The 13,975-nt window shown below is 46.5% G+C and overlaps 1 protein-coding gene across 1 annotated transcript in view; it reads right to left on the bottom strand.

Moving 5' to 3' along the window:
• Nucleotides 1–282: 282 nt before the first annotated feature.
• LOC123753095 (uncharacterized) overlaps nucleotides 283–13,975 on the bottom strand; it is a 142,466-nt gene continuing 128,773 nt past the window's right edge. Inside the window, exons 3-5 of the mRNA XM_069337341.1 lie at nucleotides 9,080–11,201; nucleotides 7,882–8,010; nucleotides 283–6,184 (exon numbers count right to left, since the gene is read on the bottom strand). Of these exons, the coding sequence (XP_069193442.1) occupies nucleotides 5,987–6,184; nucleotides 7,882–8,010; nucleotides 9,080–11,201 (2,449 nt within the window). The 3' untranslated portion in view covers nucleotides 283–5,986. The remainder of the gene's footprint in view (nucleotides 6,185–7,881; nucleotides 8,011–9,079; nucleotides 11,202–13,975) is intronic.

The following is a 13,975-nucleotide window of genomic DNA, read 5'->3' as shown; positions in this document are numbered from 1 at the left end:
TTAAAACTTACATGCATCTAATTATCTTTAGATACTAATTGGTGTACTTAATTATACACAGACGTGTTGCAGGAACAACTTACTATTAGTCCATGTTTAAGTTACATTATTATAGAGACTGAGAAGAAACAAACATTTAGTAAGCGCGGGATACGAAGACCTTTTATGTATTTATCAATATTGTCTTAATTAAATCAACAATTTCATTGTTACAGCTCACAAGGGCACTTGACACCCCTCAATAACTCCTCCTTGTCCTCCAGGATGTAACAATACGCAGCAGAGAAGCATATTTTTTATTATTATCATACATAAGTCCTTAGTTCGTATAAGAGTAGCCTATTCTATAAGGGTAGCCTAGTCTATCATCACACACTATTTTACTTTCAAATGTACAAAACAGATGAACATTCTAGCTTAAAGTGTGGCATAGACCATATCTGTTGGACGTGATGAATTACAAGAATATGTTACAAGAATATGTTTGAGGCCTGAGATGCTCCATAACGTTATTTCTGCAGAAGAGGAGTGTTTACACCCGTCATTCCATGATGCTGACGTAGTATTGACCAATGAGAAACTATCAATTAATGATAATACTCATACTGTGGGCGGTAGTGGACCCCCATACCCATGCTGTGGGCGGTAGTGGACCCCAATACCCATGCTGTGGGCGGTATATGACCTCGTACCCATGCTGTCGGTGGAAGTGGACTCCATACCTATCCTGTGGGCAGTAGTGGACCCCATACCCTTCCTGTGGGCGGTAGTGGATTTTTTTCAAACTTTTGCCCCGAGGGACGAGTTTATTGGGCAGCGCCACTCATCCTGTGGGTGGACACACCGCCATAGCAGCATGTACAACACTCCCAATAGGAAGAAATCCCGCTGGGTTGTTCATCCTGTCACAAGGTAGAGGAAAGATATTACAGAAGCACATAGTGGGCTCAGGAACTGAACCCCAACTTTTATTTAGTTAAGCAAGTTACAGTCTTGATAACCTGGGCCGGGGTTCAAGAAGCAGTAAGGAACCTCTACACCTTTCCGCAGCCGCCATTACATTTGTTAAACAGTTGAGCATCGCCGAGACTTGCCAGTAGTGTTGTTGTTGTGAAGAGCCTCCTGACGCTCCCCGGCTCATCAACTCTTTATTAGTACATGTAAACAAACGCGCCAGAGATTGTGAGAAGATGTAGAGGTTCGTAAGTGGTTGTGTAACGTCTTGGCGACTCCAGGGCTGGTGAGACAGTTTAATGTGTGTATAGTCGTTACCACCATGGGGTCAAAACTGAACATTATCCCAACTGGTCAACTCCAGCCCATTACCAAGAAAATGACGTTATTACCCTACATACATCTGCACCTTTGAATAAGGTAGAAAACATGAGGAAGCTTAGTAAGAGGCTTGAGGAGGATTCGGACCTGCAGTCTGGGTACACACAAGCATACGCCTCACATCACTTAACCTCGACATGTTGAAAAGCAATACAACCTTTGAGTCCACTGAATCGTCTAGGAAGTCCTGAGGCTTCCACTGAAGCCCAGTCTGGGTTTCACACACTACCTCTGCACCCCTTCTACACTCTGACTGTGGTATAGACGCATGTGTGCTCCTATACCACATGTGGTTAAGTGGTGTGAGGCGTATGCTTGTGAGCACTCAGTGTGCAGGTCCAATTCCTCCTCATGCCTCCTGAGTTTCCTCATTAATACCTCACATTAATGTGATGTCTTTGTGCAGGTGGAACACACGGTGTAAAAGGCTTTCCCAGACGTCATGTTAAACATCAAGTAATGTAATTTAAACGCGAACTGCAGTTGGCTGTGAGGAGAGGCCGCCCACCTGGCCTGACTCCCGCTCGCGGACTGGCGGGCGCGAACACTTCCTTCAACACGACAACCACTCTCAGGAATTGTAGCAGAATGGCTCCTAGATCTCTCTACATTTCCCTATTAAACATTCCATACCTGTTGCTGGTGGTGTAACCTGTCCTCTCACCTAAAGCGTCGGAGTGTTAACGGCATCGACCACACAGTCACAAACTCAGGAGGTTTAGTACATAATGAAAGCTCTGTAATATTTGACGTTTTCTATGCAACAGCCTCAAGAGGTTAAGTTGGGTTGCAAAGATTCTGCTCAGGGGAAACATTTACATTTTTAGCGAGTGCAAAGTTGGTGCGTCGTCCAAGGCAGCAACATAAGCGACCTTTCCGTCACAGTTCAACAGAATATAAAAAGTTGTATTTATGGAATTCTATAAAACTTTCGTCGTAAGTAGAAAACATGAAGCTTTACGCAACATTCACAATGGTGCTTTAAGACTGTGTATGAAACTGTAATGAAATGGTGTACTAAGCCAGAATAATAATGGAAGAACTTCATAATAAATGTTTTAACCCCTAAACTGCGCAGCTATTTGTGTGTGTCCAGATGCACACGGCTGAATATAGTTAACAAATTGCAGATAGCAGTTGCAACACTGGAGAGACTCGCAGATAACGAGTGCAACAGTATAAGTGTTAAGTGTGAAGACTTCCTTTATTATCTGGTAAGAATCAATGACAATACCTATAGAGGACGTAACGTCAAGCGCGGAGACTGTTCTTAGTTCTACCGTATTCTTATTTACATCAATGGACAGGGTTTACAAAGTTTATAAATGTACAAAAAGAGTTTCCATTTGGTTTATAAACCAATTTTCCCCCACACTTGTGGGGAAGTTATACACTTAGAAATATATATATATATACATACATTAATATTTTACACTATACACATACCTGACTAAAATATTGAGAACACTGAAATTATATACTTGGCAACAATGCTGAAGTCCTTACCCCACACCTTGGCAACACTTCACACTCACAAACCTCTCTTAAGAATAGTTTCTGAAGTTGCACCACCTCTCCCAAGAACAGGTGAGGAAGGAGGCACCAAGAACAAGTCAAGGAAGCTCACCAGCTCTCCCAAGAATATGTACAGACTCCACATAAAAAATCTTTGTGAACTAAGTATAGCACCTTGCCATACCTAGTATACCTTGCCATAAATCCGTATTGCACAAAACCTTTTTTAAATTGAGTAATCTCCGATATATATATATATATATATATATATATATATATACATAACGTGCAAAGTATCCCGGCAAACACAGAACCCGGTGGGCAAAACTGGCTCGAGGAGCGTCTTATCGACGTCAATCCTCTCAAACACGACGTTTACGACGTTTTAGAAAGCTGTTACAACATCTTAAAACTTGTTCAAATGTTGTAGCAACGTCGTAGTTTCGTCGTGCGTTTGTCGGGATTTAACGTTTTTTTCCCCACTGGAAACATAACAATAACGTTCACTGAACGTTATTGTTATGTTTCTTTATAACGTCTTTATAACGTTCACTGAACGTTACAAAAACGTTTTTATGTTGTGTTTGCTGGGGTTAAATGCACACTCCTGAGTCAATAGTAAACACGGTGTTTCAACGCTCAAGAACATTAAACACACTACTTGTCACCCCGCCCGTCCTCCTGTGGTGGTAGTACTGACAGTAACGATGACGGCCGTACTGTATATACCCACGGACCAAATTATATAGTAGAAATCTGAAACTATTGAGTTGGACAAACTGGAAAACTATTATATACTTGTGTTGCTTTGGCAAACTAACCTAACCTAACTTCTCTAGGCCTAATACACGATATCTGAGGCCTAATATAGTACACATGTGAGCTATACTAGGCCTAGGAATATCTTATTTTGTGTTTCAGCTTCATTTATTTTAAAACAATTCCTTACTAGTCAGTATACTACTATCTAAAAGCTAAGTATGTACGAAGTCTGACTATTGACGACAGTCACACTAGGTACTGTCTAAGCAGGAGGACGGGTTGTGTTATATTCATTACGTTGTCGTAACAAAAAAAAAACGTTCAGACAACGTCGTGGCAACGTCCTATGATAACTAGGATTAATTAACGGTCAAAAACGAAGCCAAAAGTCGACCAGTCTTCCTCCCCAGTGTGGACGGGTCGACCACACACACACACACACACACACACACACACACACACACACACACACACACACACACACACACACACACACACACACACACTCCCAGAACTGAAGGGCAAGAGCTACGAGGAGGTTAGAGGCATTAAATATGCCAAAACTAGAAGACAGAAGAAAAAGACGTGATATGATCACTACATACAAAATAGTAACAGGAATTGATAAAATCGATAGGGAAGATTTCCTGAGACCTGGAACTTTAAGAACAAGAGGTCATAGATTTAAACTAGCTAAACACAGATGCCGAAGAAATATAAGAAAATTAACTTTCGCAGAGTGGTAGACGGTTGGAACAAGTTAAGTGAGAAGGTGGTGGAGGCCAAGACCGTTAGTAGTTTCAAAGCGTTATATGACAAAGAGTGCTGGGAAGACGGGACACCACGAGCGTAGCTCTCATCCTGTAACTACACTTAGGTAATTACACACACACACACACACACACACACACACACGTTCACAGCAACACACACACACACACACACACACACACACACACACACGTTCACAGCAACACACACACACACACACACACACACACACACACACACACACACACACACACACACACGTTCACAGCATCACATAGACCACAACACACCCGACAAACACACACAACGTAACTCTCCCTATTGTCCGCTTGTTACAACTTGTAATAAAGTTGTTACATCTTGTTATTACGTTTTTATGACGTATTAGAACGTTGTTACAACTTGTTAGTTGTAAAACGTGTTCGAACGTTGTAGCGACGTGGTAGTTTGGTCGTGTGTTTGGTGGGTACAAGTCATTGGTGAACCAAACACAACACAACCACAACACGTGTGGTCTTGAGACATACAACTTCAAGGTCAGGTTGTACAACTTGAAGGTAGTAATGTACAACTTGTACACTACAGCTTTAAGTTAATAATGTACAGCTTTAAGTTAGTACAATACAGTTTCAAGTTAATCATTTATTAAAGTTAATACTGTAAAACTTCACGTTAGCACTGTACAACTTGATGAGAGCACTGTACAACTTCAAGTTAGTGCTGTACAAAGACATTCAATACCATCACCCATCACACCATCATGAGCACCATCACACCATCATCATCATGATCATCATCTCGGCTCGTCATCACTAAGAACCATCTACCGTCATCCACCCGCCTGTCAACAGCCTCTTACGGCACTCTCTCTGACTCACGGCGTCATTTTGTATTCTGTTCACTACAGTTCCACCAGCTCCCCAATTATGTAATATTCTCGACACAGTTGTGGCTCTGTAACATATTACAGTATCTATGTAACTGTCACTTGCCATGACGCTGGATTCTGTATCTTGCTTGGCCGCCTGACAGATAGTCGAGGGTATTGTAAAGGTATTCCTTCCCCTTTGACAGGGGATACAGTGAAGTTGTTTAGAGTCATTGAGGCCACCCACAACAGTTGAGTAGCTCCAGGATACGTATTAACTGCCGGGAGGGAAGGGGAGGGGGGAATTATCAGGGGGAATGTGCCAAGCCATTACGACTATATTGCACTTGGAAGGGGTCAAGATAAGATTTGGGATGGGACGGGGGGAAGGAATGGTGCCCAACCACTTGGACGGTCGGGGATTGAACGCCGACCTGCATGAAGCTGGGACGCCTCTACATGGGACCGAAGAACTTCTCGCCGCTGGTGCAGTACTGGGACGCCTCTACACGGGATGCCTCTACACGGGACGCCTCTACATGGGACGCCTCTACATGGGACGCCTCTACATAGGACGCCTCTACATGGGACGCCTCTACATAGGACGCCTCTACATAGGACGCCTCTACATGGGACGCCTCTACATGGGGCGCCTCTACATGGGACCAAAGAACTTCTGACCGCTGGTGTAGTACTAGGACGCCTCTACATGGGACGCCTCTACATGGGGCGCCTCTACATGGGACCGAAGAACTTCTGGCCGCTGGTGTAGTAGAGGGAGACGGCGACCACCACGCCGAGGAACACCCCGAGGGCCACCACCACCAGCACCAGCACGTAACACCGGCGGCGGCGTCTGCGGGCCTCTGACCGCTGCCGCAGCTTGTCTGACCGCCGCAGGTCCAGGGTGAAGTCCAGGCACGTGGCGGCGCCCTGTGGAAACACCCGCACACTATTACAACCATCCTTATTCAAAGAAAAGACCAGCTTAGTTAACACAATAACAAATCCTACAATAAGGGCATCCTACAATAAATCATATAATACAGAAATCCTACAAAAACTTCTAGAATAGCAATCCTACAATTAGATTATCCTAAAATACAATAAAATCACCTACAAAAAATGCTAATATATATATATATATATATATATATATATATATATATATATGTATATATATATATATATATATATATATATATATATATATATATATATATATATATATATTAGTATATTTTGGTAGCAGTCTTTCCTGTAGACATATATTATTAAATATGACCGAAAAAGTAAGATTAATAATTCTAACACGAATTTTCTCAATCTTTCGATTGATTTTTGAATTACCTCCAACAGTGAAAAGAAATGTACGAAAGATTGAGAAAATTCGTGTTAGAATTATTAATCTTACTTTTTCGGTCATATTTAATAATATATATATATATATATATATATATATATATATATATATATATATATATATATATATATATATATATATATATATGTCGTACCTAGTAGCCAGAACTCACTTCTCAGCCTACTATGCAAGGCCCGATTTGCCTAATAAGCCAAGTTTTCCTGAATTAATATATTTACTATAATTTTTTTCTTATGAAATGATAAAGCAACCCTTTTCTCTATGTATGAGGTCAATTTTTTTTTATTGGAGTTAAAATTAACGTAGATATATGACCGAACCTAACTAACCCTACCTAACCTAACCAATCTTATCCTAACCTAAACTAACATAACTAAATCAATAATTTATGTTCTTAATATAATATAATAATAATATTTAAAGTAAACCAATAGGAAACAATTTATTGAAAATAAAGAAAATCACTCGGCCTATTAGGCAAATCGGGCCTTGCATAGTAGGCCGAGAAATACGTTCTGGCTACTAGGTACGACACACACACACACACACATATATATATATATATATATATATATATATATATATATATATATATATATATATATATATATATATATATATATATAACTGGAAACTCCACACCCCAGAAGTGACTCGAACCCACACTGCCAGGAGCACTGTACAACTGGTGTACAGGAGTTGTTTTGATTACCAGTCTCACACAATACATTAACACTACCATCATACGTATAGAGCCTAGAGGCGCTGTATAGAGCCTAGAGGCGCTACACAGACCCTAGAGTCGCTACACAGAGCCTAGAGGTGCTACACAGAGCCTAGAGGCACTCTATAGAGCCTAGAGGCGCTACACAGAGCCTAGTGGCGCTACACAGAGCCTAGAGGCGCTACACAGTCTAGAGGCGCTCTTTAGAGCCTAGAGGCGCTACACAGAGTCTAGACGCGCTATATAGAGCCTAGAGGCGCTACACAGAGCCTAGAGGCGCTCTATAGAGCCTAGAGGCGCTACACAGAGCCTAGAGGGGCTGTATAGAGCCTAGAGGCGCTATATAGAGCCTAGAGGCGCTACACAGAGCCAAGAGGGGCTGTATAGAGCCTAGAGGCGCTCTATAGAGCCTAGAGGCGCTACACAGAGCCTAGAGGGGCTGTATAGAGCCTAGAGGCGCTATATAGAGCCAAGTGACCCCATACAGTAGAATATGAGGTGGGGGAGAAGTGAGGTACTCACACCACAGATGGGCGCCTTGCTGTTGGGGTGAGGTGCCAGGGGTCTAGGCAGGGTGCCACCGGTGGTGCCATAGTAGGTCTCCCAGAGCTGTTGTCGTCTCCCGCGGCCCATGGTGCCCGCCGGCGCCTCCTGCACCACCACACGTATAGTTATATGATAACTTATAGGATGAGTATGGGGTGCACAATAAACTACCACTCCCAGCAAGAGTATGGGGTGCACAATAAACTACCACTCCCAGCAAGAGTATGGGGTGCACAATAAACTACCCTCCCAGCAAGAGTATGGGGTGCACAATAAACTACCACTCCCAGCAAGAGTATGGGGTGCACAATAAACTACCACTCCCAGCAAGAGTATGGGGTGCACAATAAACTACCACTCCCAGCATGAGTATGGGGTGCACAATAAACTACCACTCCCAGCAAGAGTATGGGGTGCACAATAAACTACCACTCCCAGCATGAGTATGGGGTGCACAATAAACTACCACTCCCAGCATGAGTATGGGGTGCACAATAAACTACCACTCCCAGCAAGAGTATGGGGTGCACAATAAACTACCACTCCCAGCAAGAGTATGGGGTGCACAATAAACTACCACTCCCAGCATGAGTATGGGGTGCACAATAAACTACCACTCCCAGCAAGAGTATGGGGTGCACAATAAACTACCACTCCCAGCATGAGTATGGGGTGCACAATAAACTACCACTCCCAGCAAGAGTATGGGGTGCACAATAAAGGATTAAGTACAGATTTCTGGTCTGACACGAATCTTTCGTCCAGAACACGACAAAACAATGACTATAATTACAATATTATTATCCTCTATCATCACAAGGTTTCACGATCATGTGAACTAGAGTCATTCATGGTGAGGTACGGTAATTATCAGGAGAAAGCAGCAGGTCAGTACGACTATAGATCACTGGGAAGGGGTCAGGATAAGGATCAGGGATGGGATGGGGGGGATAAGGATGGTACCCGACCACTTGGACGGTCGGGGATTGAACGCCGACCTGCAAGAAGCGAGACCGTCGCTCTACCGTCCACCCCAAGTGGTTGGTCGAGTTATTCAAGTAATAAATAAATGAATAAATAAATAATATATATATATATATATATATATATGTTAATTTAAATTACTTTAATTATTTGGGAGTTTACATGGCAGAAGCACCGGAAGTGACCTCACCTGGAATCTATCTCTGTAGCTCTCAGAGATGGCCCATATGCCCTTGTGGTCGGCATCGCTGGCAGCCTTACTGGTGGTCTTTGAGGTTGCCTCCTGGAGCCTCCTTCCTTCCAGAGACTCATTGTTGTGACTCCTCAGAGCTCCTCCAGGCACAGGAGGAGACCTCCTACCTCCCCGCTGGAAGCCTTCCATGCCCCCTCGTTCCAGGCTCCCCGGGTTGATGGTATCAGCGGTGAATTTGACTCTACGTTCTTGTCTACTGTCAGTTGCATCTTCCAGCACGATATCGTCCAGGTCCAGCCACTGCATGCGGTGTAATGGCGCTCCCTGCAACTTCTCGCTGATCTTCTTCTGGAAAGCTGCGAGTTTGTCCGGATCCAGGAACTTGTTGGCGGGCATGAGTGGCTTGCCGTTATGGTGGATGATGGGAGGAGGGCTGGGGAACCTGGGGTGCCCGCTGTCGTCCAGGAAGGCGGGGTTGTCCACTCCACCAGGCACAATGTCGTTGATCTCGGCATAGCTGCCTGAGGACTTGGTTTCCAGCGATGGGTGACTACATCTGCTGCTCTCGAAGCTGTGGAGGTCGTCGTAGGTGGTGGTCGTGGAGGTTCTGTTGGTTGTGTCGCTCTCTAGTCGTTGCAAGAGTCGTTCGTTGTTTGGCACAGATGAGTCAAAGGTTCTCAGGTGCTCTACACTACTACCAACAGAGTACCTTCTCGAGACGTCCTCATGTGGCTCTTTTCTAATGTCTAACATGTCGTCGCTTACTATAAGTTTTCTGCCATTTGTTTTTAAACCACTTCTCTCCCATAGATCTTTGATTGTTAACAGTCCTCTCTTCTTGGGGCAACTTTTGTGTATAGGAATGGAGATATCGAAGCTCTTACTTCGGACTTTATACGGAGGTTTGACCATGTCTTTGGTACTGAGCGAGGCGGCTCTATTGAGCGTGGCATAGAGCCCTCTGGTGTACACAGCCTGGCTGAAGTCTGGCATGGTGGCAGAATGTGTCAACTGGATGGGGGACTCGTAGTGGTGGTGGTCGTCGTCGAAGTGGTGGTGGTGGTCGTCGTAGTGGTGGTCGTCCTCGAGCAGGTCGTCCTCCCTGCCATACCTCATCATGCGGAGGGTGTCCTCGGTCACCAGCGAGTCCGGCTGAAGAGACATGAGGGAGAAGGCTGGATGACTGCGGTCTTCTCCGAAGTACCTGGTGATGCTGCGGTCTTCTGCACTCCCCGCCTGCACCTCCACCTTCCTCGCATGCATGTTATCGTGATGATGACCTGATATCTTGGCACTTCCTGGCACCTGTCTAGGGCGCCCTAGGCTGAGGGTCTTGGCACGTGTGACGGGTCGCAAGGGCGTCACGTCTATGGCCGTCACGTATCGCAAGTCCTGCGTCACAATCTCCACTGGACTTGGCACGCGCTGACGTCCTGACTCTGGAAAAGTGAACAATTCCTGTATCTGCTGCAAAGCTTTTCTGCTCGTTCCTTGGTTATGAGGGAGTTGGCCGGTGCTTGGCCAGACGGGCCGAGGCACGGTCGAGGACCCGGACTGTTGGATGGCTGGCTGCCGCCGCACCATCTCCAGGGACCGGGTGCGACGCATGCCAACCTGGATGGCGTGAACGAAGTGTGGGTGTTGGGTGACAATGGCGGCCACAGCCTTCCCGCCCGCGGATATCACCGCCCCTCTTCCCTCTCCCGGAGACGCCGGCGTCCTGCAGCTGCCAAACTCAACTATGGACTCGGTGACCTTCCCGTCCCCCGTCTCTCCCACTCCTGTCCCTCCAGGGGCTGTGTGATGCCCGTCAGGGTGGGATGGGGGACGGGATGTGGCACTACTGAGTGCATTATCTGACCCCAAGAGGTCATCGTCGTCGTGACCGTCTGACCTCTCCGAGGCGGAGTCCGTCTCCTTGGACCCATAACCAGAGGAGCGGACAGAGCTGCGGTCAATGGGCGGAGACTCGAGCAGGTCTTCCTCCTTCTGCTGCCTTAGTTGTACCTTCTGCCTCCCCTCTTCCTCCCTTCCGTCCTCTTCCTCCTCTCCTCCTTCCTCTTCCTCCTCCAGGCCCTCGGTACTCTCAGTTTCCTCCTCATGGTACAACGGGTTCACTCTGCAACAATGGAACACGTAGGAGTTAGTCAGCATCAAAACAAGGCACCAAGCCGGGCAGAAGGATCACAAATGACTCAAACCTAAAGGTACACGATGAACAACCCAGCGGGTTTTCTCCCTATTGGGGAGTGTTGTACATGCTGCTATGGCGGTGTGTCCACTCACAGGATGAGTGGCGCTGCCCCAATAAACTCGCCCCTCGGGACAAAATTTAAAACCAAAAATTAATCTAAATATCATTCATCATCACCAAATATGTGTTATACATTTGACACGAGTCTCCCTGGATCTTAAGTCCTCCCGTAAAGCAACATTACAATCCCTTCACACACAAGTAGAACCACTAGGACTGACGCCCTTGCTTTCTGCAGGGTCGGCGTTCGATCCCTGATGGTGCAAATAGTTGGGTGCCGTTTCTTCACTCTGTCCACATGTCCTCATACCCCAGCTCTGCAGCTCGGTATATATACACTGTGAGTTTACACCTATTTAGTATACCAAGAGTATACTTGATGTTGAGTGAGGGCTACGCTACAGATGCTGGGGATCAGAAGGTGTGTGATGGCGGCCTCGTAAGCCCCATAGAGCGTGGTGTATAGGCCTTTGAAGGCCTATAAAAAGGTGGCGTCGACCCGTTATGATCAGACGAGAAACTGGACTGTGTGATGCAAGGTGGTGTTACTGTCAGGTCGTCTCCCGGGGGTGAAAGTTGCCCTTCTTGGCGTGCCTCTCACACACACACACACACACACACACACACACACACACACACACACACACACACACACACACACACTGAACTTCTAGGGAGGCGGCGGTCGAGCGGACAGCACGCTGTACACGTAAGCCTGTGATCCCGGGTTCGATCCCGGGCGCCGGCGAGAAACGATGGGCAGAGTTTCTTTCACCCTATGCCCCTGTTACCGAGCAGTAAATAGGTACCTGGGAGTTAGTCAGCTGTCACGGGCTGCTTCCTGGGGTGTGTGGTGTGGAAAAAAATAGTAGAAGTAGTAGTAGTAGAAACAGTTGATTGACAGTTGAACGGCGGGCCGAAAGAGCAGAGCTCAACCCCCGCAAACACAACTAGGTGAATACTACTAAGAGAATACAGCTGCCGGCTAAGATGGATGACACACTTTAGTGCCGCCTGATACAAGCTGTCCAGCTGGTACAAGCTGTCCAGCTGGTACAAGCGGTCCAGCTGGTACAAGCGGTCCAGCTGGTACAAGCTGTCCAGCTGGTACAAGCTGTCCAGCTGGTACAAGCGGTCCAGCTGGTACAAGCTGTCCAGCTGGTACAAGCGGTCCAGCTGGTACAAGCTGTCCAGCTGGTACAAGCTGTCCAGCTGGTACAAGCGGTCCAGCTGGTACAAGCTGGACAACATTTCTCAGTGATGGCGGCTTCATTAGTGTGTATATAATGAGTAGTTCATGAGGTGAGGTGAGCCTCCGGGAGTGAATGTTGCCCGTCCTCACACCTCTCTCTCCCACACCTGGCCGGGGCCAAGATCAACCAATCCCTTCAGTCCTCATTGACGAAACCTGTCCATCTTCCCTCAGTCATGGCAGGTTAGTGGTTTTTCTTCAACAGTTTATGAGCACCAGGACGAGGTTGTTTATAACAACCACAACCTCAGGGTTGTGATGCTCCCCAGCTGCTCCTTCACTGGGTGAGACATGTCAACAAAGGCCCGGCATGATTTAGGGAAGATGTAGAGGTTTCGTAACTGTTTGTATGGCTGTTTGGTGAGTCGCAGGGAAGGGAACTATCAGGTGAAAGCACCAAGCCCGGTCGTCGACCAGGCCTCCTGGTTGCTGGACTGGTCAACCAGGCTGTTGGGCGCGGCTGCTCGCAGCCTGACGTATGTGTCACAGCCTGGTTGATCAGGTATCCTTTGGAGGTGTTTATCAAGTTCTCTCTTGAACACTGTGAGGGGTCGGCCAGTTATGTCCCTTATGTGTAGTGGAAGCGTGTTGAACAGTCTCGGGCCTCTGATGTTGATAGTTCTCTCTTGAACACTGTGAGAGGTCGGCCAGTTATGTCCCTTATGTGTAGTGGAAGCGTGTTGAACAGTCTCGGGCCTCTGATGTTGATAGTTCTCTCTTGAACACTGTGAGGGGTCGGCCAGTTATGTCCCTTATGTGTAGTGGAAGCGTGTTGAACAGTCTCGGGCCTCTGATGTTGATAGTTCTCTCTTGAACACTGTGAGGGGTCGGCCAGTTATGTCCCTTATGTGTAGTGGAAGCGTGTTGAACAGTCTCGGGCCTCTGATGTTGATAGTTCTCTCTTGAACACTGTGAGGGGTCGGCCAGTTATGTCCCTTATGTGTAGTGGAAGCGTGTTGAACAGTCTCGGGCCTCTGATGTTGATAGTTCTCTCTTGAACACTGTGAGGGGTCGGCCAGTTATGTCCCTTATGTGTAGTGGAAGCGTGTTGAACAGTCTCGGGCCTCTGATGTTGATAGTTCTCTCTTGAACACTGTGAGGGGTCGGCCAGTTATGCCCCTTATGTGTAGTGGAAGCGTGTTGAACAGTCTCGGGCCTCTGATGTTGATAGTTCTCTCTTGAACACTGTGAGAGGTCGGCCAGTTATGTCCCTTATGTGTAGTGGAAGCGTGTTGAACAGTCTCGGGCCTCTGATGTTGATAGAGTGCTCTCTCAGAGTACCTGTTGCACCTCCGCTCTTCAACGGGGGTATTCTGCACATCCTGCCATGCCTCCTGGTCTCATGTGATGTTATTTCTGTGTGCAGGTTTGGGACCAGCCCCTCTAC

The sequence above is a fragment of the Procambarus clarkii genome, chromosome 37, assembly GCF_040958095.1.
Source record: "Procambarus clarkii isolate CNS0578487 chromosome 37, FALCON_Pclarkii_2.0, whole genome shotgun sequence".
In the NCBI taxonomy this organism is placed as follows: domain Eukaryota; kingdom Metazoa; phylum Arthropoda; class Malacostraca; order Decapoda; family Cambaridae; genus Procambarus; species Procambarus clarkii.
Note: the sequence above shows the minus strand (reverse complement) of the source record. Positions and strands in the feature narration are given on the sequence as shown.